This window comes from Pipistrellus hanaki (assembly GCF_964339955.1).
Source record: "Pipistrellus hanaki genome assembly, chromosome: 13".
Lineage (NCBI taxonomy): Eukaryota > Metazoa > Chordata > Mammalia > Chiroptera > Vespertilionidae > Pipistrellus > Pipistrellus hanaki.
The window spans coordinates 12,622,803-12,647,518 of NC_140515.1; the positions used below are offsets into that span (position 1 = coordinate 12,622,803).

The 24,716-nt window shown below is 45.2% G+C and overlaps 1 protein-coding gene across 19 annotated transcripts in view; it reads left to right on the top strand.

Moving 5' to 3' along the window:
* MAGI1 (membrane associated guanylate kinase, WW and PDZ domain containing 1) overlaps positions 1–24,716 on the top strand; it is a 518,034-nt gene that overhangs the window by 412,693 nt on the left and 80,625 nt on the right. For 11 of the 19 annotated variants that reach the window (XM_084902671.1, XM_084902677.1, XM_084902662.1 and 8 more), the window contains exons 4-7: positions 9,717–9,920; positions 14,114–14,315; positions 18,254–18,336; positions 21,592–21,627. In XM_084902671.1, the coding sequence (XP_084758797.1) occupies positions 9,717–9,920; positions 14,114–14,315; positions 18,254–18,336; positions 21,592–21,627 (525 nt within the window). Of the gene's footprint in view, positions 1–9,716; positions 9,921–14,113; positions 14,316–18,253; positions 18,337–21,588; positions 21,628–24,716 lie in introns of all 19 variants that reach the window. The other 8 variants (XM_084902660.1, XM_084902672.1, XM_084902676.1 and 5 more) reach the window with 1 other exon arrangement.

A 24,716-nucleotide genomic window follows, 5' to 3' on the forward strand; every position in this document is an offset into this window, starting at 1 on the left:
TTTGTTTGTTTCTTTTCTGATTGGGTATTTTCTGCTTTTTTATCTTCCAAATTGGTGATTCTAATCCTCTGCTATATCTACTCTGGTGTTGATTTTTTATAATGTATTCTTCATTTCAGTTATTGTACTCTTCATTTCTGGCTAGTTATTTTTATGTTTTCTATCTTCATATTTATGCTGTGTATCTTTTTATTGAAGTTCTCACTCTCTAATTCTGCTTTCCTCCTAAGAGCACTGAGCATCCTTATAAGCAGTGTTTTTTAAACTCTGCATCTGGTAGACTGTTGGTCTCCATTTTGTTTTGTTCTTTTTTTTTTTTTTTTCAAGTTCTCTTTTGTTTGGAACATGTTTCTTTGTCTCCTCATTTTGGCTGCCTCCATGTGTCTGTTTCTATGTATTAGGTAGAGCTGTTGTGTCTCCCAGTCTTGGTAGAGTGGCCTTATGTAGTTGGTGCCCTGTGGGGTCCAATAGGCAGTCTCCCTGGTCACGTGGGCCTGGTGCTCCAGGAGTGTCCCTTGTGTAGGATGCATGTGCCCTCCTGTTGCTCTATCCGCTGATCCAAACTGGCTAGGGCTCCCCATATATTTCAGGCACCTTTCTAGCTGCTGCCCCAGTACTGGAGCCCAGAGCTAGTGAGTCCACCAACCAGTAAGTGTGTGTGTGCAGGGGCCCATTAAGACGAATGCCTGGGAGTCCCATAGCCTTCTGTGTCAGCCACAATTTTCCCTGGATTTCACAGCAAGGAGTTATGGCGAATTCCCTACTTGGCACTTTATCTCACATTTTATCTGGAAACCCTAGTTGTTAGTATTGGACTACATTGGTGGTGGTAGTGGTGGTGGTAATGAGTCCTTAAGTACAGAGGTACTTATGTGATTGAAAAGCTGGACTTGGTGAAGTGCTTATTATCATAAAAAAGGAGGGAAAGAAGCAAGATGATGATAACCCTGCTAGCATGACTTCTCGTTTCTTTCTTACACACTTGGATGTGCTGCTGCCATTTGCTGAGATCAGAAACACTGAAGGAGGCCAGGTGTGCTGAGGGGGGGCCAGGGCTCCTGGATGAAACTGCCCAGCCCCTACTCCCCTACCCCCCAGCTACAGTGCCAACACTTCCATACACCCCAAAAGAGCCAAGGCCCTTCCCAACTATCACCCCTCACAAGACATAGAACTCAACATTGAGCTCCGCTTTCCAATTGGGACCAACTTCTCTTCCTATCACCAGACAGAATCAACATCAAGCAAGGCAAAGAGGACGAGGGTGACTGTGTCTGTTCCTTTGGCCTGGCTTTCTTGTTAGGCACTGAGCTCATTTATTGGATATGGTGGTTGCGATTAAGTCAGTTACACCATCGCCCTCTTGTCTTACTTTCCTGTGTGTGTGTGTGTGTGTGTGTGTGTGTGTGTTGTTTTTTTTGTTTGTTTGTTTTTGTTTTTTTTTTCCTGCTGCCATTTTTGCTCAGCAAGACAGGTTGCTGCTCAGCCCTCCTGTGGACTTCTCTGGGAGAAAGTTTACAGGGGTGGACTGCTCCATGGGGGAGATCCCCAACACGCCTGTTGGACAAATGCCTCTGGGCAGCGGAGGCCGGTGTGCCCTGTGAGCAATGCCCAGGGCTTCCCTCGGCGTGAAGTGCGGTGCCAGGGCGACATTTCAGACTGGCCCTGAGGGGTGCATGTTTCTGCATGTTAATTAGGAAGGGGGTGTCAGCATTCAATAGTGTGATTGTTTTGCTTCCTAGAAGGTCTGCAAAAAAAAAGCAGCTGCCATGGGCATACTTTGGGGGGACACAGAAATAAAAGCAGGGGCGAAGGGAGTTCTTGTTTGCCATTGAGGAAAATGAGGTGGCTGGAGCCCTGCTCTTGGCAGGCCTTGGCAGCCTTCTGCCTCGACAGCTCTGTTGGCAAACTCTGCCTTGAATGTTCTCTGTTGATCATGAAAGGAACTGAAGGGCATCTGTGTTGCTATTGGCTGCTCCTCTGCATCGGAGGACACAGGGAACTTCGCTTGCTTCCTGTTCAGAGGGGCCCCGGACTTGTGGAGTTGGGAGCGGAGATGTGGAGAAGCACAGATCTATGGGTAACTGCCATTCATCGCTCAGGCATTGTGTGACTTCCTGTTTCTCTTCAGGGAAATGGGCATATCAACACCTTTTCCTGTATGATTGCTAATAAAGATGGCAGTGAGTGACTGTATGGCTAGTGACTTGTGGTGGGTGCACAATAAATGCAGCTTTGGTTAATGTCCTTTGAACATGTATTTGGGCCACAATAGCCTCTTCTGCTGTGTAAAGCTTTCATCTGCCTACACCATCAGGCACGTTTAAGAATACGAAGTTTATCACATGCTAACCCTGAGCCATGCACTTCACTGAGTACTCTATTACAGTATTGAATGTAATCTTCACAAAAAACGTGTTAGCTGGTACAGTTCCTATCTTTAGTTTACACCATGGGAACTGAGGCTGGAGAGAGGGAGCCCTTACCTGCTCAGGGTCACAAAACCAGTAGTTTCTGTCTCCCTCTTTTGTCTTTTATTTCAAGCCAAAGGACTCTGGCAAGAGCCAACACCTAATTATAGGATGCTGGCTATTGTCCCGTGCACATAGGTCATCGTCCTGTAGGGTAGAGCAGGTGGGACAAGGCAGAGTGAAAAGAAAGGGATGCAGATGTTGTGACTGATGCCAGTGAGTGCTGAGCGAGCGAGTGGCAGAGTGAAGTGACGCGGCTGAGGTGCTGCACCTGTGACTGGACTGGAAGAAGCCGCTCTGAGTCATGCTCGTAAGAACCAGATGGGCAGCATAGTGATGCATGCTGCAACCCTTGGGCCCTGTCCCACGGCCAGTACCTCGGCTGTAAGGAACTCCCAAATGACAGGCCGTGCCTGGCACCGCGGTGGGCGTGGGGATGAGGTGGCGCCTAAGAACAGATGTGGTCTCTGCCTTCACGGACTTCAAGTCTAGAGGTGAGGACCGGCACTGATTAATCAAGCAGTTGGATAAATCCAGCAAAGGGCATTGGGAAGGACAGGTACAGGGTTCCCCGAGGACATATAAGAGCTGGGTGGACGGCTTTGGTGCAGTGTGTGGGGTCAGATACTGGCCCTGAGGATGAGTGGGTGATGGTGGCTCAGGAAGCAGAGGGAAGGGTGCTGACCAGAGAGGAGCAGGTGCACAGCCAGGAAAAGAGGTGGGCACAGCTTGCATGTGGGGCTGAAGGAAAACTAGTGGGATTAGAGCCCAAAGAGCAGCAAAGAGCAAACTCGAACGTTGCCTGTGGAGCCAGCATGGCCAAGCGTGCGTGGCATGGGGCCAGGGCCACAAAGGAGTTACATCAATGTCTTTATGTTCTTACTAGAGGTCCAGTGCATGAAATTCATGCATGGGGTGTGTGTCCCTCAGCCCAGCCTGCACCCTCTCCAATCTGGGACCCCTCGGGCCTAAACGGACAGTCAGACATCCCTCTCACAATCCAGAACTGCTGGCTTTCAACTGCTTGCCTGCCTGCCTTCCTGATTGCCCCTAACCACTTCTGACTGCCAGCCTGATCACCCCCTAACCACTCCCCTGCCAGCCTGATTGATGCCGAACTGCTCTTCTGCCAGCCTGTTTGCCCCTAACTGCCTTCCCCTGCATGCCTGGTCACCTCTAACTGCCCTCCCCTGCAGGCCTGATCCTCCCCAACTGCTCTCCCTACAGGCCTGGATCCCCCCCCAACTGCCCTTCCCTGCAGCCCCAGTTGCCCCCAACTTTCTTCTTCTGCTGGCCTGGTCATCTCTAATTGCCCTCCCCTGCAGGCTTGATCACCTCCAACTGCCCTCCCTTGCAGGCCTGGTCCCTCCCAACTGCCCTCCCCTGCTGGCCTGATCGCCCACAACTGCCCTCCCTTGCAGGCCTGGTCCCTCCCAACTGCCCTCTCCTGCTGGCCATCTTGTGGTGGCCATCTTGTGTCCACATTGGGGCAGCCATCTTCTGTGTTGGACTGATGGTCAATTTGCATATTACTCTTTTATTAGATAGGCTAGAGGCCTGGTGCATGGGTGGGGACCAGCTGGTTTGCCCTGCAGGATATCCTGGATTGGGGGGGGGGGGGGAGGGAGAGGGGGTTCCCTTGGGGCATGGGGCAGCCTGGGCAAGGGGCCTGTGGTGGTTTGCGGGCTGGTCATGTCCCCAGGCTACTCAAGTGGAGGCCCTGATATCTGGGATTTATTTATCTTCTATAATTAAAACTTTGTAATCTTGAGTGAAGGTGCAAACAAGCCAGAGTGTGCAGAAAGCTTGGCTTCCTCCAATACCGGGTAAACCCAAGCCTCTTGCTTGCTCCATGGCTGCAGCCATCTTGGTTGGGTTAATTTGCATACTCACTTCTGATTGGTTGGTGGGTGTGTCTTGTGGGTATAGTGGAGTGATTGTTAATTTGCATATTACTCTTTTATTAGATAGGAGGGTATGTGGAGCCATGCTTTACACATCAAAAGCATAGTTTTTGCCTCCCCCTCCCCAAAAAAACTGTTTTGCCCCCTTGGGGCTGACACTGCCCCATGGAAAATGTCTGCTTCAGGTTCCCAGCTACAGGCGGTCACTACCATGCTATTCTACTTTGTCCTGTAGGAAGAAGGGAGACAAGTCTCCCCCTCTTCCACCCCATACAAAATTATAAAAGGAACATGGGACCAGGGGACCTAGAGCTGTGGACCCTGGACCAGCCAGGCTGATGCCAAGAAAGGCATTTCTGCTGCTCTGCGTCTGGCTGGTCTTTATCTACGAAAGAGGAATAAATCCCCCCGTGCCAAGCAGAGAGCTGGGCATGAAACGCTTCTCCGTGAGGAAATACATGAGTGAATACTAAATTTGTGCAAAGTGGGAGGCAGTATAGGTTTGATTCATCCTCGCTCAAAACTCAGGGAGCAGCGGTTCTCCTTAAATATTTTATCAAGCTCTAAAAATTATTTGCGAGCCCCCATGAATTTTTAAATGCATGTCAGGAGGAAATGTTTTCTTTGGCTTGGTGGTGGCCAGAGACTGCCTGTTAATTAAGGCGGCAGAGGCTCCCTGCTGCAGAGGGCCTGCCCCGCTCCAGCCGCCATCCCTGCAGAGCTTTCTCGTGGAGCCAGTTCTGAAAATAGCTACAGAGGCGCACACACCCCGCTTGGGAGGGCGCCCGGCCACCTCGGGAAGTGTGTGTTGGCGAAGGTGGAGGCTGGGGGGAGCCGTCTCCCATCTCCCAGACACTGTGCAGCCTGCCAAGAGATGACCCAAATTAATTTTTTAATCACTTATAATTCTTCCATGATTTTTATTTAATGCCATTAAGTGATCCATATATTCTTCCCAGAGAGTCCCTGGTGCGTGCTGTGGGGTTTGTCTCTGTGCTACGGCCCGTCTGGACTGGTTATTTATGACCGGAGTGCGGAGTATTGACAAGGGGGAAAGCTGGCTGGAAGGGAGGGGATGTGCACTCACGTGGAGAGGAGGGGTAAGGCAGGAAAGGGAGGGAGTGAAGGGGATGGCTGAGGCCCTGGAGTGGCTGGTAACTGGCAAATAGGGGAGATCGTGATATGAAACATTCCATTTTTAAATGTTGGTCACTAATCCAAATTGTTTTTTTAAATATGTGAAAAAATATCTGGAAAGGAAAGTTGGACCTTGGCAGTGAGAAAACCGCTAGGTGGAGCTTTTCCGTAAAGGTCGTAGCCCTGTGGACTGGGAGGACTGCAGAGCGATCAGAGGAATAACACCTCTGCTTACCACACCGTCCAGCTCATGGGCACCGTCGGGAAAGTCATTTGAGCTTCCTGAGAGTCAGGGAGGCCGCCAGGGCCGGTGCTGTGCCAGAGAGAAGCGTCCCCATCACAGAGGATGGATTAGGTTGAGTATCCAGGCTTGCCCGCGGTTATCTCGTCCTTGGCAGGCTCACCTGCTTATTTTTTTGTATCAAGGAAGGACACCGGTTGCCAGTGACAAGCACTTGAGGCACACTGTGTCATTAATCCTCCCAGCAAGGTGTGACCAGCCTCCTCTTAAAGATTGGAGACGTGCCCCTTGGACATTAAGAAGCAGGGTCAGGCCTCACTCTCGCGGTTTGGCATGGGCAAAGGCATCCAATGGACACCTCACCTCACCCTCATAGCAGGTGTCTGGGTGGAAACTGATGTTCTGAGGATCCGGTTTTACAGAAGAGAACGAGGCTTCTTACAGGACGGTGAAATAACGTGCCCAGGGCCGCAAGCCAGTGGGGAAGCTGGGACTTGAACCAGGGGCTACCTCTTCTAATTCTTTACCACCTTTGTGTGCTGAGCATCACGAATGCCCATCCATTAGATCAACCCACATGGCATTGCTGGTGACTGACAGTGTGTCTTCCACAACAGCACTTGCATGTGGTTCCACCTAATGAGATGCACCTTCCCTGTCTCCAATCATCGTAAACTAGTTTCCCGAAACGGGGGGGGGGGGGGGGGGAGGAGGGGGTGCTTTTTGTTGTGTTTTAGAAATCTGCTCATCATTTATTAACTTAAGAAAGATCCTAGACTTGAACACTGAGGAAAATCCACATTTGTCAAATTTAGGTACAACTTTTACTTTCTAAACATTTATTTCTGTCATGAACAAGATTTCTAGGTTTTAACTGATTCTTAAATGACGATGGTTTTACAAATATTACTTCAGTTTAATGGCTCTGGAAAAGTGATATGATTATAAAAATATGTTCCACGCTTTTCGGTGGAAGAATGACATATACACATTGTCTTAGTTTAACATGTATGTTGGAAATACACATGTTTTAATGTGATTGGAAGGAATTGGATTAAATTCAGGAAAAGCTCTCCTTTTTGTTCACTGTAAAAGATATTTTTAAAAAGTTAACTTTATGCTGAAACCGGTTTGGCTCAGTGGATAGAGCGTTGGCCTGCAGACTGAAAGGGGTGTGCAAGAGTCAGCTGGTCGATGATTCTCTCTCATCGATGCTTCTAACTCTCTATTCCTCTCTCTTCCTCTTTGTAAAAAAAATCAATAAAATAAAAAAAAGTTAACTTTCTTCCCTAAGCCTTTCTGACAGATGGTCTTTGGTTAGTGGGACAGTCAGCCCGTGGCTGTGGGACGGTGCAAGCCGGGTCAGGGCCCTTGTGTGTGCTCCTTCCTCATTACCTAGCGGCCCCTGTAACACACAAGGGCCTTTCCTCTGGTGGTTCTGCTGGCCCCTGTGCCTTTACGTTGGACCTGGAAGGACTTTGGGAAGAGACGGAAACACCTGTCACCTTCCGTGAAAGGCCACAGAATGTGCGTCCGTGGTCTCCTCCTGTGGCCTCGGGTTCACGCCTGGTGCCTTCGGCCCCAGCCCTTTCCAGTTGGAGGGTTCGTGTTCCCCCGATGACCGCTTGCACCCTCTCAGAGAGAGTGGGCGTGTATATGCATAACTTCTGTGATTCAGAAACTATTTTAAGTAGATAATACTCGTTGAATGAGTTTTCATTATAAAGATCAAGCTTATAGGAAGCAAATTCCTCATCCCTTAGGTCTCATGCACACGTTTCTGCCTCCTTATCCTTTGTGCTTATATAATAAAATGTATGTTTAAAAAAAAATTTTTTTTATGTAATTGTGAACTGAGGTTAGACAATGGGATGAGACCCTTGGAAAGAAAAGGGGTTTCTTGTGATTTACAGGTTCTTTGCTAAGCCAGAACAGCAAGCCTGGCTTAGGAAAGACATATCATAAAGGGCTCAGTACACCTGGCCCTCCCGGCTCCCACTGAAGCCCAGAGATTGGGACTGGGTCAGGGGCTTCTTATGTTGATGTTTTTTATCATCCACTCACGGAATGGTGTTGGTTATAAGCTGTATTTTTCCAACTTTGACCATTTATGAATCACCTTCATGATTTTGTCCATATCTGAACATAAAGTCTACTTACAGGGTTGTTGTTTTTTAAAGCATACTTTTTTTAAAAAATATATTTTTATTGATTTTGTACAGAGAGGAAGGGAGAGAGAGTTAGAAACATCGATGAGAGAGAGTCATCGATCAGCTGCCTCTTGCACACCCCCTACTGGGGACATGCCCGCAACCAAGGTACATGCCCTCGACCGGAATCGAACCCGGGACCCCTCAGTCCCCAAGCCGACGCTCTATCCATTGAGCCAAACCGGTCTCGGCTAAAGCATACTTTTTAACTTAAATTTTCAAAAGGAAACTCCTTACTACTATTGCCGTGCTTTATTTAGTTGATTAATTTCTTATTCTATATTAGAGGCCTGGTGCACAAAATTCATGCACTGCGGGGTGGGGGATCCCTCAGGAGAAGTCCGACTGACAGTTTAGGCCTGCTCCCCAGGCCTAAGAGAGGCTTCCACCACTGCTGCTGCACTCGCCAGCCGTGAGCCTGGCTTTTGGCTGAGCGGCACTTCCCCTGTGGGAGCACAATGACCTCCAGGGGGCAGCTCCTGTGTTGAGTGTCTGTCTCCTGGTGGTCAATGCACATTATAGCAACCGGTCATTCTACTGTTTGGTCCATTTGCCTTTTATTATATAGGATAGTTGCCTTTTTAAACTGTAAGCTAAAGTCAATTTTTAAAATATTTTTATTTTTTATTTTTTTATCACCATTATTCCCTCTATGCCCTCTTCCTCCACCCCAAACCCCACAATCACCACACTGTTGTCCCTGTCCATAATTTAAAAAGTAACCTTTAGGCCTTTGCTGGTTTGGCTCAGTAGAGAGAGCATCTGCCCAAGGACTGAAGGTTCCCGGGATTGATTCTGGTCAAGGCCATGTACCTCGGTTGCAGGGTCAATACCCAGCCCTGATCAGGGTGCGTGTGGGAAGCAACCAATCAATGTTTCTCTCTCTGTGTCTCTCCCCATCCCTTCCCCTCTTTCTAAAAAAATCATTGGAAAAAATGTCAAGTGAGGATTAACAACAACAACAAAAAAAGTACCCTAATTTACTAATTTGATGTTTTTCTAGTGCACATTAAAAATGCACACACTTAATTCAAATTAGAAAGTCCATCCACGTACCACCCAGGAGCACATTCTGGTTGGGTCTTAACCAGACTTTGGGGAAACGTGGCTAAGAAAAGATGGGTAGTTACTAAAAGAATGGCTCGTCCGGGTTTCCACCCCTGACACAGTTTCTGCTAAAACTTGGCAAGTTGTTCCAGGGAGGATGACCCTGAGAGCTAAGCTGCCACTCAGTTAAAGAGGCGCCACGTGGGGTCACGGCCCTGCCTTTTAAAGCCGCCCTCGTGAGGAGCCCCTTCTGAAGGGAGGGTGACCTCCACTTGGTCGGCCGTGAGGGTGCAGCGGTAATGAATGTTTTATGTTCTGTGAGGCCGGCTCTCCATTGGATTCAGCATTCTGCGAGTGCAGATATGTGAACGGGCGACCCGTTGGAATTCCGATGTAATGAGGGTGAAGCGCTGCTATTCAGCACAGCCGCCTTTGTTTTGAGTCTAGTAAGTTCTTTGCACCAAAACAATGCAGCTTTCCTCCCAGCTTCTAAAATGCCTCGCTGGGTACCAGCGGCATCTTTCCCAGCCCGTTTCGGAAGCCAAATACAGTCTGTTCCGGGTTTTGTTGTGTTGTTGTTTTTCCCCCCCCGCTTAAATACATTTTTTTGAAAAAATGTGCTGAAACAGTTGGATGTGAAGTCTTGAAAAGAACAACAACAAAGTATTCTTTCTGAAACATGCAAATGTGCCTCTCCGTCTCCTAGGAAACTATTATGGGACGCCCAAACCTCCTAGCCAGCCGGTCAGTGGGAAAGTGATCACGACGGATGCCTTGCAAAGCCTTCACTCCGGCTCCAAGCAGGCGACCCCCAAGCGAACCAAGTCCTACAATGACATGCAAAATGCTGGCCTAGTGCACGCGGAGCTGGAGGAGGATGACGGTCCTGAAATGAACAGCAGCTTCACAGGTAAAGCCCGGCAGGTGGGCCCTGTCCCCGGACTTGGGGGGAAGCGGGTGGTGGGAGGCTTTTTGCAAAGAACTGTAAGGTCTGTTCTCCAGAGGAATTAGGAAGGGTCCCCAGGATTCACACTGCCCCTCCAATGCTTGGGAGAGGTGTCTTTTCCGGTCTATTTATCATGTTGCTTCGAAAGACTGTTCTGACGTCACCCAGCTGTCTGAAAGGGGCTGGAGGCACAGGTTTGTAGAAGGGACAGGGAGTAGAGAAAAACCAGCGTTGTGTCTGCCTCTTCAAAACTATGTGTAGAAGGCTGTCTGCATATTGCCTATTAATTTCCTGGCGTGACACTGCTCCATTATATGGCTGACAGCTGACAAACGGAAATGTGAGAATTTGTTTAACAGTTTTTAGTAACAAGTGAACCCTTTGGAAGGCTCACATCATTTTGCATCATACCTTGGAGAGCAGAGCTGGAATATCACATGTCTATTAACATCGGGAGGTTTTACCATATGCCTTATACCACATGTGTCAAACACAAGGCCCGCGGGCCAAATCCAGCCCGCCAGGCCTTGCAATGTGGCCCGCACCGCGCTGTCATCACTGCACTCCGCTGTCAGTTTATGACATTGTCAGTTTATGACTGTTCAGTAAACCATTCGGCCCGCGATTTAGGCTGGATTTTAGATTTTGGCCCCTTCTCTGATTGAGTTCGACACCCCTACCTTATACAGTGGGAAATAATAAATGCCTGCTTACCTGTTGCATATGCGTTCTGTATCAGCTGGCACGTAGTACTCATTGCATTAACTACTTGTATAGATTCAGGCTGCCAGCCCTCCCACTTAGGAAGGGGTCTTCAAGGGCAGGTCTCTGGATAGGGCTATGACCTAGAGCTGTCCAAAAATATTTCTCACTCTATGGGGGTTTGACCTTTTATAGTGACTCAGAACGTAACCACCGCATGATAGGTGAGTTACTGCCGTCTATGATGCTGCGACTTGGAAGAATACCTTGTTTCTTCTATTTTTCCTCTATTTGAATATTCTCCTTTTAATATTTTAGGGTTATAGTTCTTAAGGAGTTACCTATTTCCAGCACATGAATCTTCCTCTCTTGTAATGACGCCTTCTGACTTCACCACAGTCAGCCATTGCTTGGTTAGACTTAATTACAGGAAAGGGGAGATTCCTTAAACTCTATTTCCTTCCTTGTGCTACAAGTGTAATGGGATATTTAGGGGAAAGTTTATGTTATTTGAATGCTTTCTACAGCCTAAATGGGCCTCTCTCGTTTTTTTTTAGCGCTCAAAAACCTAAAATTCCTCAACATGGCAATTAAAAACATGTTTATTACTTTCTTGTCTAACAATAGCCTGATCCCTCTGCAAAAGTCATTGGAAAAAGCAGGAGGGGACCTGATTTGCTATCCTAGCTTGGTTCTTAGTAGTTTCTCATTATGAACATGGTATTACTTCTTACGTTTGCAAAATAACCAGCTAGGATTAAATCATGTCTGTGTTCCTCCTTCCAGCTCTGAGAGTCTGACTCCATGAAAATTGCCATTTTCTCTATTAGAATGGACTAGGCCAGTGGCTAACTTACAGCTGCAATAGCTAGGAGAAATTTGCCATCCTTAACATAGTGAAAGTAGGTGATTTCAACCAGTTAGAAATAAATATTTTTATGGATTTATAGTTAGTAGCTCTCACTAAAATTGAATCAGATTTTAAAGGTCAATATTTATTTTGAAGATAGCTAATATTTTAATGTCATCATCTTTCAACAAATAAGAAGAGCAAATCATGATATAAGCCAAAACACAGACATGGACACAGAAACGGAAGCCCTATGGCGTCACGTGCCATGATGCAGTCCTGCCAAGCCTCTGGGTGGGCCCCAGGGAGCAGGCGCCTTTTTTTGTCCATCATTTATTCAGTAGATTTCTTGATAGAGAGCGCAGAGGGGTAGTTGACTCTAGGTCTTGATGCTCTTCCTCTTCCTAATACTAAAACCTCGGTCTCTAGAAGCCATGCCTCAGAAAATCTGTCCCCATAAAGTCTCCACTTGAAATCCTGCCATCATAGGAAAACTCCTGGGCCCAGATTATCTTTGCTAAAGTCAGACTGATCATGAGTTTACACAAAACAGTGGCACCCGATTGTCTTATTCGGATGCCTGTCTTAATGCCTAGAAAGCCTATAGGATGCCCAGAGAACTGGCCTCAATATGTACATTGATGGGACATCCTCAGTATGTAAGGAATGTGTTGAATGAATGCCCCCTCACTTACAAAACTACAACTGTGATGGCTGGTAACCCGTTGTCATACACTAACTCATGTAAATTCTTTCAAATAATTGACCCTACCCCGTGTAGAATGTGTGTAGTAAACCAGCTGTGTCAAAGCATCTTGCACTCTGAACCCCATTAAGTAGCAACCCACCAGCCACTTTGAGCATAGAGTGGCATAATAGTGTAATGACTGCATGCTAAAAATCTCTCCTAGTGATTCTTCTTACGTGTAAGTGGGAAAAGGGGGCCTTCCAAAGACATACCAGAAATGAATACATGTTGGCTCCCAGCAAAGTAAGGGTGAATCTTTCCATTCTTGCCAAGTTTTGAATTTATTCTTTATTGGTTAGTAATTTCAAAATGTTTCTTCTCTCTTCTCCTATTTTCCTTTTTCCCTTCACATACAGCTGTTAAAGGGAATGTTGGGGATTGAGTTGTTAAGGAGGCCAAGGGCACCCTTGATTTCAGGCATGAAAACCAGAGGCTCAGTCATGGGGATTAGGTGGCTTTCTGTGTCTTTCATCTCTCCTTTCCTCTGTGCAGGCCTAAGTGTCAGGCAGGAATGGCAAGCTCTGTCAAGAGGGTCACCTGCACCTGCAGTATGAGAACCTGTCACTTAATGTCTTCCGCATCAGCGGCCCAACTCTTGATTGATAAGAGCAAAACTTGCGTGCCTGATGTTCATTGGTTTGTCTTGGGCCATATGCCTGATCCAATCACAAATACAAGAGAGATAGGAGTGTGACATGGGCCCACCGTGTGAGCAGCAGTGAATTTGAGGCAGTTCCCGGAGACCTGGAATAAAGGAGATGGTTTTTAAAGGGAGGTCTAAGCGGTGGTAACAGAAGAGGAAAGAAATGCAGAGGAAGGAAAGACCACAGACAGCCTCTCAGTATACAGAGGTTTTGGTGGCTGTGGTGGTGGTGGTGTCATAGGTTCATCCTCCATCCAGCTTTTGGATTACCTTTGTTCTCACGTGTGTCATTGGGAGCTGCTGATCAGAGAAAGATTCGAATTACAGCCTTTCATTATTCCTCATTCTGCATTCAGTAAGTCAGAAATGTCTACAGTACAATCACTATGGGAGAGAGGAAGTAACTCCGTCACTGATTGTATGTTTTCCAACCTCATAGAGATTGACATTGACCTCTATAAAAATTCAGCCAGAATGTCAGCATTGCATTTGTGGATACTTTGATGACATCACCTCTTGATGTTTCTAGTTAGTAAGTCTCAGGTACTTAGAGGCTTCATTTTAAGACCCTAGTCAAGTCCATCCCCCAACATCATACTGTTCTGGGGGAGCTGTCTTGGTTTTCACAGGAACATTCTCCTCACTTTTGCAAAAGACTCAAATCTGACTCACTGGTGTAACTCTCTGCATTGTAAACTTTTATATACTTGACAGCTTGATTGGTGAATCTTTGACCTTTGCCACTGTCTACCAAAAAATGCTTTATTTATGCAAAATGAACAAGAATGCCACTGTTTCCATCATGGACTTCTTTCTCACCTTCAAAAGCCTTCCGAGCCATGAAAGCAGATGATTCCTCCGGACTGACAGTTCAGCTCATCTGTGTTTTGATGACCTTCTCTTCCTCATTTCTTTTTTTATGGCCTTTGTAGTTTAAGAAACTTTAGGGTTTGAGTCATGGTTTGTTTCTTCTTTGACACTTCCTCAGTTGTGAGCACTGTATCCTTTGAGATGTTTTTCTATTTATTTTTGGGTAAAATAAATATGGTCTATCATTTTGATGTTTTTGCTTAAAAACCTTATCTAAATAAAACAGAATAGTCAATGGTCAGAAAGGAGGAGAGGATAAGGGTTTTGAGGTGCAGACAGTACCTCTGGTTGGGATCTGATGGATGATTGTGTCCTCTGTCTCTCTCTCTCCCACGATTGCACAGCCGATTCTGCTGATCAAGAAGAGCGCAGCCTCCAAGAAGCAACGCTCCCACCTGTGAATAGTAGCCTCATCGCTGCTCCCATCACGGACCCTTCTCAGAAGTTCCCTCAATACCTACCTCTTTCCGCAGAGGATAATCTAGGTCCTCTACCTGAGAACTGGGAGATGGCCTACACCGAAAATGGAGAAGTCTATTTTATAGAGTAAAGTATACCATTATTTCTTCCTGGCTCTGTCCCTGTCTTTCATTCCCTTTCCCCCCTCTCTCTAGCAGCTACAGATGCAGAGTAAGTCTGAAAGGACTGATCATAGGCTGGAGGAATTCTTTATACAATTTAATAAGCTTTGCACAAAACAATTAGCATATCATCCTAGTCATTGAGCCTGAATAGCTTGAGGAAACGTAACGGTCAATAATTTCTTTAATGAGTTAGACAACTAAATTATGGTGTATATTTAAATTATGGTCTAATATACTAAGAATATATTTAGCCATTAAAAGTAGGTAACTCATTTGCTTATTTTCTCTTAGTTGGGTTGCAGTTTTTTGTTTGTTGAGTTTTACGAGTTCTTTATGTATCCTGGATACAATGCCCTTATTATATTTGTGATTTCAAACGTTTTCTCCAAGTCAGGATTTTCTTTTTATTATCTTAACTGTGTCTTGTGAAGAGCAGAGAGTTCTTGATTTTGATGAATTAAGAAATTAACAATTTCTAATTTATGAATTTTTTTTCTCCTGTGACTTGTGCTTTTAGTGTACTCGTTAAGAAATCTTTACTTAACTCAAAGTCATCAGCCAGTCACTTTCTGATATTTCCTTGAGAAGTTTTATAGCAAATAAATTAACCTCAACTTCCACTTTACACCTCATGGAAAAAAAAACCCCTCAAAATACATCATTGTAGACTTAAGTGTAAAATGTAAAGCAATAAAACTTAGGAAGAAAACACTATAAAAAATCTACAGATTTTTTCTAGATTGGGATCTAGGAATAGACAAAGAATTCTTTGATTTGACATCATACCCATGACCCCCTAAAAGGAATAAATGATAAATTCAGCTTCATCTAAATGAAGAAATTTGGCTTAATAAAGTTTATCTGAGAAGAGGATAGAGAGACAAACAATAGTGTGAGAAAAATATTTGCAAACCCCACATCGGAAAATTGACAGGCATGTAGAATATATAAAGAACCCTCAAAACTCGGCAGTATAAAAAATAAAAACCTTATTAGAAATTGAGTTAAATACACGAACAAACATCTCACTGAAGCGGGCGCACAGGTGGCAGGCAAGCACCTAAGGAAACATTCAACACCGTTAGCCGCTAGGGAAATGTACATTAAAGCGATGAAGGTATCATCACGCACCTATCAGGATGGCTAACATAAAAAACAGTAACAACACTGCATGATGGCAAAGATGCAGAGAAACTAGATCATGCACGCATGGCCAGTGGCATGTAAAATTGTATGGCGTTCTAGAAAACGGTCTGGCAGTTTCTAAAAAACTAAACCTGCGACTACAGCATCACCCAGAGAAGTGAACTCCTACGTTCACAGGAAAGCCCGTACATGGATATCTAAGAAGGTTTATTCCAAATAGCCCAAGACTGGAAACAACCCAGATGGCCTTCAATGGTAAATTGTGGTCCGTTCATGCCAGGGAATGCTATTTAGCAATAAAGAAAATCACTGATATGTACAACAGTCTCAGTGAGGATTATGCTGAATGAAAAATACCAATGCCAAAAGCTTCCATAATGTGTGGTCCCATTTATATAACATTTTTCAATGACAAAACTATAGACTGGAGAGCATATTACTAGTCTCCACAGTTTAAAAATGACTCTTTTGTCGAGGAATTCGAAGGAAATCAGGTGTGGTGTAACAGGCAGCAAGAGGATCATGTGTTGGAGGAAATGTTTTCAGGGTCCTGGATGTGACATTGAACTACAGTTTTGCAAGATGTTACTGATATGCCAAAACCAGTTTGGCTCAGTGGATAGAGCGTCAGCCTGGGAACTGAAAGGTCCCGGGTTTGATTCCGGTCAAGGGCATATACCTTGGTTGCGGGCACATTTCCAGTGGGAGGTGTGCAAGAGGCAGCCGATCGATGATTCTCTTTCATTGATGTTTCTAGCTCTCTATCCCTCTCTCCTCCTCTCTGTAAAAAATCAATAAAATATATTAAAGATGTTACTGATAGAACATCTTTAGAGACAGGACAGGCAGTCAGAGATAAGGGGGTTCCATGGGACAGGAATGCGTAGGTGAGGGATTGGAGCTGCCAGAATGCTAATCTAGCTTTTACAGAAGCTAGAGAAATGTCTTAAGAGAAGGGGAAGGGGAAGGCATGCATTCACAGAGAATGGAGAAATGCTAAAAGATAAGGGGGAGGAAGGTATACATTCACAGAGGATAGCAAAATCAGGGGGAGATAAAGACGGGGGCACCAGGTGGGCTTTGACCTTTCAAACTGATACAATGCAGGAGAATGGCCAATTAGGAAAGCACAGGGGATATAAATTAAGGAAGAATCCAATTAGAAAGGGTCATGTGCAGACAAACAGCCACAGCATATATAAACTGGAGACAGACTCAGAACAAGATGTAGGTCCTCCCCCCCCCCCCCCCGCCCGCCCATTTTAGAGAGAGAGAAAATAGGCTTTTCCCACTTGGGTGCCCCTCCCCAGGGGGAGTTTGTATAGACTTCAATAAACCTCTACATTTTCATTTAAAACTAGAGGCCTGATGCACAAAATTTGTGAAGGGTAGGCCTTTGCAACCCTGGCTGCCTTGCCCTGCCCCTTGCCCCTACCCCACCTTGGCTTGGCGTTACCTGCATCTGCTACCACACACTCCTAGTTCCCTGGTTCTGCAGAGCTCCCCAATCGATCGCCCCACAGAGGGTGGCCTGGGCCTCCCTCTGCAGGGCAGTCATGGGGCAATGGCAGAACAGTTCCTTGTTTCTGCAGAGCCCCCCAATCGCACCACACCCACCTTGGCTGGCTTGGAGCCAGTGTGTGTCATAGTGTGGTCCTCTGGAAGGTTGTCCAGATGGTGATTCCACTGTTGGGTCGTTCAGTCGATTTGTATATTACACTTTTATTATTATAGATCTTTTAGGCCAGTGGTCGGCAAACTCATTAGTCAACAGAGCCAAATATCAACAGTACAACACTAGTAAAAGCACAGATCCGGTAGTCGTGAATAGACAAACCAGTAGCATCGACGGTGACAGTTGTTACTATCATACCTTTCTTTCCTTCATCCCAGCTGAGGTGATGTGTTAGATACATTTTCACATTCTGTTCTTCACTGAAGGCATACTTATTTTCCAATATTTAATAAGATTTGAATCTAAGATAAAGACGGGTGTCAATTTTTAAAAACATAGTTACAAACTACATTTCAGATTTCAAAAAAATTTAGGTTACTACCTAAACTTCCCCCAAAAATTATTTTTACTTTCTAATTCCTGCCTCTGGTTTGCAGCATGAGCTCATGGACTTATACTCTCCAGAGGGCAGATGGGCAGTGCGTTGACTTCTCTCCGAGTTTTTCATGGCCCCAGTGTATTTCCGTTAGGTGATCTGGGGTAGCCTTCACCACGTCTGAATCACAACTTGGGACGCTGCCGTTAATGAAATGTATTAGCCACCGTGAGCCACTTGCATGAATTGAGATCCTTTCCCAGTCATGAGAAGTCTTAGGTAACATGTGAATGAAATAGCAGCCTCCTGTATGAATCCCAGCGTTCACGATTTTAGTCAGAGCAAATTTAAACTACATTAGCGTTTGCTCTTCAGCAAGTGTGAAGACTAAAATAAGTCTAGCCAGCCTCGGATAGTATAGACGAGGGGTATGATTTGAACTCGTTTCTCAAAAATAAAACTGGGATTACCTCTACAGCTCTCAATACTGGGATGACTGTATCTTTCGTTGAGTAAAAAATCCTCCAGAGTCTTTCCCTCTGGCACCTCCTAATTCCCGGGGGGGCTCGCTGGTCTGGGTTTGCTTGTCACAGAGTCTGTAGTTGAAGAGCAGCCACTGTTCAAGAATGTAAAATTGTTTTGTCACTGAGCTCTTTGCTTTTCCTTTTTTAATCCATTTCTTGTTTTTATTTCTGGATTTCAGCCATAACACAAAAACAACATCTTGGTTAGACCCTCGGTGCCTGAACAAGCAGCAGAAGCCTCTGGAAGAGTGCGAGGATGATGGTAAGGGGCGTGGCCGCTCTCCATTTAAATGAGTGCCTTGTTTGTTCACATTTTAGAGGGTTGTGGCAAAGTCAACCAGTTTTCACAGGGAGTTTTCAAAAGGGAATCCAGTTTCCAGTAAGTGCACTCAGGTCTCCAAAAGCAGAAGGGAAGTCAGTAGACTTGTTCAAAAGAATGGCTTGTGTACACATGAAGGCAGAGGCGCAGCTCTGCTCCCATTGGGAACCACAGGCAGCATTCAAATGAAGATACAACCTCTGCCTCCGGGAGCTTGGAGAAAACTCTAGAAAGAATAGAGAATTGCCTATTGAACCCTAATCCCATATTATGAAATTCTTAAGGGTAAAGGGGGAGTCAGTAGCTTTTCTTAAACTGTGTTTTATGACTATTATTTCCCCATATTTTGGTGTCAGAAAAGCAGATCTTGACCCATTTGGGAATCTCTGTGTAACTTAGAATATATCCTAAATACCTATAAAGTGTATTTTTCCAAGAAAGAGGCTGAGGTGTTACCTTAGCCCACTCTCCTCGATATCTCAACAAAGAATCAACTGGTAATAAGGTTACTGTTTAAAAAGTCTATTTCTAGGCTGTGAGATTTCTAACTACTTTTCCAAAATGAAAAAAGTTAAGACAGAACAAGCATGTTCCTTTTCAATACACCAGCTCTACCAAAATTCCTCCTTGGCATGGACGAATTTAAAGGGAAAGGGTTTGCTTTGCTACTCATTATTCATTTCTGGCATTTGAATTCGTGTAATTGTTGAATTAGTAGAATTATTTTGCTGTAAGATAGTGAACCTTTATTAATGTGTGCTGTGAGGCGGAACTGTTACATAGAATACGTGTGTTTGAAAAGGTAAGCAGTGAAGTATAACCTATCAGACTAGCATTGTACTCCAGAACACTTCACTGCACACATGCTGCAGGTGACACAGCATGAACGGAGACTTACACATTCATCTTTCTCTGATTGGCTTCGTGTAGAAATACGGGTCCTTTGGCTGAGAAGGCATGATGGAGATGCCCGTTTTATTTGGTTGCTCAGTCCGTTCCTAAAGAAGGAATGGAGCAGGTGTGGTCGCTGCAATATTTTGCAGTATAAGGGCTAATGGACTGTCCTGACTATTCACACGTTCAGTGTGACATGTAATACAGAGGTGATGGATTTTCAAAGATCAGGACATATACATTCAACCATAAAATGTCATGGAATAAATTTAAACTTTATTTGAAGCCTGGTGATTCTGAAGGCACTTCAGGCACTGGTATTACTATAGGGTCTTCCATGTCAGTCTCCATCACAGTCATACTGGGAATATGTGAAATGCCTGAGAACATAAATTCAGAGGTTGTAAAGAACGCCAATAGTTTTTATTGAGAAAAAACTGTTAATTCAGTAAAAGTATTGACTAGAATTACTGAATGGTTTTGTTACCAAGTCAGGTAAGTTTTAATTCTCAGGTTTCTTATCCTTGGTATTAATGTTACTTCCTTTGGAGTATATATTCAGACCAAAAGCACTTAGTTTAGTAATTATCCTTCAACACTTGAATTCACATATTCTTTTTCTAGCAGAAATTGCATGTATGCCTATGCTACTTTGTACACTAACGGTATAGATATATAACCAGATTAAGCACTGCAACTAATATAGGTTCCTATCCCTGCATTGTCTGCTGCCGGGTAACACCACGCCGCCTTGTACCGTGTATGTCCTAACACAAAGCAGAATAACATTGTTGGTCACAATATTGTTTCTGTGTTTCTTCCGAGTCTTCGTGGACATGCTGCATGCTGGTTAGATGTGCAGTTTCTTCACAGAATACTCTGACATTTCACATCTGTCCATTGAGTGCCTCTGTCAGTCAGGTGCATTCTGGGAACTTCAGGTGGATCAATGAATGCAATAAACAAAAAGTCCTGCTCTTGGAGAACTTAAATTCTAGTCACTTTTCACTCTAAGTCTTTTTTGTTAAATGTTGTGCATCCTCCAGATTATAGCTCAGAATCCATTCCCAGATGAGAGTAAGTCGCTTTGTTATGTGTCTTACCTAGAGGACTTACCCAGTTTCCCTTTCACTTTTATTTGATGAGCTTGGACTTGTCTCTGCCTCCAGAAGGATGGAGGTGATTTGCTCGCTTTGCCACCTCTGTCACCTGGCAGAGTCATTCCCATTCAATAATTATTGAAGCAATAAATGAATGCCCCAAAGACATTATTAAACAATATCCAAATGGGCATTCTCATGAAAGGTTTGTGTAAATCATATTCCCTCTTTGAGAAACAATGCCAGCATCAAAACGTACTGTTGGCAGTTGTATAGTCTTTAAATAAAAAGGGTATGAGGTGCTTAGGGCCATGTTGGTTCTAAGTCAGTAATCGATTTGAGAAATATTTATTCCCTGTCATGAACCTAAACCACACTGGGCACTGAGCCCATTGCATCCGTGTAAGCAGCATGGTCCTGGTTGGGGGGCTCACTGTGCAGGGACGGCCCCCCACTGGGGCGCCGGAGGGACTTTACGTATACGTATGAAATGTGTGTGTTGTCCTGTGTCCTCACCGCAGGTAATAAAGTGTTTGGCTGACAGCAAGAGGGGGAGAGGGGCATCCAAGGATGGAAAGCACCTTCACTTGCTTTGCTCACAGAAATTATCAGGAACATTTTTGTTCTAATACTTCTGAACTCTTTGACTTTGAAAATTCATGTGAAATAAATGGCCTCCTTCAGGGCAGCCTTCAGGCTTTGCTTTCCAATGTGCATCACCGTGACTTAACCCATCTTTCTAACCCCTCGTCCGTCTGTCTGCATGCTCCGTGTGCGGCCCCGCCTGTCAGCAGCGGTGTCGCTGGGAAGTTGAGTGATGCTGCAGTGTGCGTGTGGCTGCCTGGCTGCTGGGAGGGTTGCTGAAGGGTTAAGGACTCCCGTGGAAAGGCCTAGCAGTATAGTTGGTCAGTAGTAAGTGACTTTTCGCTTAAGAGCATTGAAACCACAGAGCCATTTTCATCTTTTACTACCAATCAAACTCCACTTTGCAATGCCAGGAAATGAGCCACGTAATTATGTTCAGTATCAGCAATTGCTGTTGGGTGATTTACCCTGAGGGCTCCAGGTCTTTAGCCACCATGCAGGTAAGGACTGAGTCACGTAATGTGTTTGCTGCTGTTTCTCTGAGGGGAGTTTCTTCCTTGGCGCTGGTGTCTGAATGTTTTCTCTTTTCTGTCTCATTCCTGCTCTTCCTCTGGAGAAGAAGGGGTCCACACGGAGGAGCTGGACAGTGAACTAGGTAAACCGCAGCGGCGGCTGCTGCATGCCTCACGCCATGGTTTTATCGCCAGGGAATTGCTTAAGGCCCGGGTTCTTTCCTTTGCATCATCAACTAGGATGTTCATTCCAGCTCACCCACCAGGGGTCAGTCTCACAGCCCACACGTGTGACTGCACATCAGGGGCTCTGTAATAAGTTCTGTCTACAGAGGAAGTCGAGGGAAGGAAACTACAGGGAGAGCCTTCCAGCAGGTGCTGGGATGCTTGTGCCTGAGGATTAAGAAAATCAGAGGGATAGAGGCTTGCCGCGCCCCTTGAACTTTCTCAGCCTGATTTTTTATTTGTTTGGTGTGGATAATACAAAACAGCACAGCAAAACAAATAAAAACCTATCAGACTAAGTCAAGGATCATTACAAAAGCAACACTAGTACAGTAATTACAGTGAATATTAGCTGAAGAGTTACTGTCGTCAGTAATGTGTTGTTATGAAGTCATTGGCCACACGTTTGTGCCTGCGGTGAACGGGGACCCTTTCCTTGAGGTGTATGTATCTGTGTAAATCAGGTCTTGACTACCCTAGCTGTGATAATTTGGAAATTATTCACATTAGCAGAAAATGCCAAACGCTGTTATCCTCCTTTGCTGTCGGGCTGTATGAATGCTGTTCCCCGCTCAGTTACCTGTTCAGTGTTGTTCACAACAGTTTGCGTTCCATCTGCTCCCTGCACAGAAGGATGGACAGCAAAGCTCCAGTTTGGCTAAATTGCACCAGAAGCCTTGTCTGATTGAGAATTGACCGTAGTATATTTTTTAAATGGAAAATTGTTTAACATCAATGAGAAAGGAACTTTACTGAGATAACTGAACCAGCATTTAAAGATTGCCTTACCTGGAAATAATGAATATTTCATACAGAATATTATTTTTATTTGATTTTGTGTGATCGATAGATGAAGACTGGAGTTATAATATACTAGGATTTAGCTCTGTTTTTCTTAATGTTTGAAAATATCTTCTTGTAATTGATGGGTATGCTAGTGATGGTTGATAACCACTTATAGATCTATTTTCAGCGTGATTAATAAGTTTCCTTTGTGGTCATGGTGGTAGTAATAACTTGAGATTCTACCTGTGTAATAGAACAATTTTAAAAACTTTTTTTTTAATTTATCAGTCCCATGGTGTTAGATAAAGTAATTGAAAGAGACAGAACTAGGTTTTCTGGACATAAAACGAGTGCCCTAGTCACTTGTTAAACCAATGCCAACCACTCTTGCTGCCCAGCTAATGGGTGTGAGTGGCCACTGTCTGTGCGTAGCTGGTGGACATGATACGGCCGAGTGCAGGGCACACATTGATTTGCTTCTCTGCAAGTTCGAACGTGGGCATTTTTAGGAAAGCGGTCTTTTTTCCCCACGTAACTGTAACAGGGTGGGAATTTCCCTCTCCGGCCACAGACTCTAACAGAAGTTTAGGCGGCTGCATGGTGTTCCTTCTCTTGGTCCTGGCCACGGTCCTGGGTGGTGGTTTGGAAATGGAGGCACTGTCTCCGGTCAGATCAGGCTGCCTCACCTCTCATTGCCCACTTACTGGCATTATGGCCTCGGGCAAGTCATTCGCCTTCTCTCAGCTTCCCTTTCCTTCCGTGCTCTGTGCAGGGGCTGGCAGAGCTGCTCTCGGATGCTTGGTGGGGAGACTTAATGAGAATGTGTCTTACTTATTATTTACCCTGGGATCAGCTCATGTTGGTTTTGCCAGTTTTATTATTTATTACCTAAGTCCCTCTTATGGACTTTTCAGCACTTCCTTCTGGTACCTTTTGCCTTTAATGTGGAACAGGAGAGGAACACTACAGAAAAGGCCTTTGAAGGTGTAACCAGAACAGGGCTCCTGATTTTTGCCTGTATGTGTTCCCTGCACAGAGCGGTGTACATCCATGTACACACACACACACACACGGTTTTCTTTGCATTCACTCCAGATTCTATTGGCAAGCCACTGACCATTTTTTAAACAAGAGGAGCCTAATCTTAAACAATAGCAATTGCCAGGTTTCCAGTGAACAGTGCAATTCCAAAGGCGACCAGGACACCCCTTTGAAATCTGCCCCTGGGGTGGGGGCTGCTGGCATGGGCCGGACACAGATCCTTTGATGATGGAGTTGTCATCTCTGAACTGTGTTGTGTGATCGGGTCATTAGCTTCATTACGCACGTTTGGTTTGCAGAATGGGGCACGTCCTCTGCGATAACATCTCCCCAGAATTGAAAAGCACTTGCAGACATTTTGGAATCACAGGGTATTCTCGTGCTGAGAGCAACTAGGAGAGGAGAGAGGAGGCCTCCTCCAACCGGAACCAAGTCGCAGCTTTGGAATGCACCTCTGAGGATGAGCATGATTTTCTGTCTGTGCTGACGAATCCCTTAGTGAAGAACTTAGGACATTCCACTGCTATGTATTTGCTTCCGTGGTGGCAGTTAGTACATTTTAAGGTCTTCAGAGGTGGAGCAGCAAGCAAGCAGGCCATACAAGCTGTCCAGGTGGTGCTGTGTGGAGTGATTTTACAAACACCCTCGTTTAATCTGCCAAGGCCTCTGAGGTCCATCCAGGAGGAAGATCTGCTCCCAGGATGTGGAATAACTAGACCAGGTCCAGCTGTCCGCGGGGGAGCAGGGTTCACCCAGGGCTGGGATCCCCCAATGGGTCCCGAGGCCTGAAATCTCTGCCTAGGCCGTGCAGTCTGTTCGGGCGATGCCATTTTTTTTTTTCCTGAACTTCAGTATTTTATGCTATTTTCAGTTTTTTAGAACCAAATTGGCAACTTTGAAGACAAACATCCTCCTTTTATAAATCGATGACCCATTTCTATTTTAAGCAGTAGGAGGAACTAATTCCTATTATTAAACTAATCACCACTTTGGAAGTGAGTAATCAAAATCTATCTTTTCTAATTTAAATGGATTTTACTTGAAAAACTAGAACATTTTTAGGGTTTGCTAATCTCTCCCAGAAGCTGTGTCTAGATTTGCAAGTGTCCAGAAACCCTAGTGGAGAGACCTCATTCTCTGTTGACTGGACAGCTAGGCAGGCAGAGTGGCCCTTTCCTCG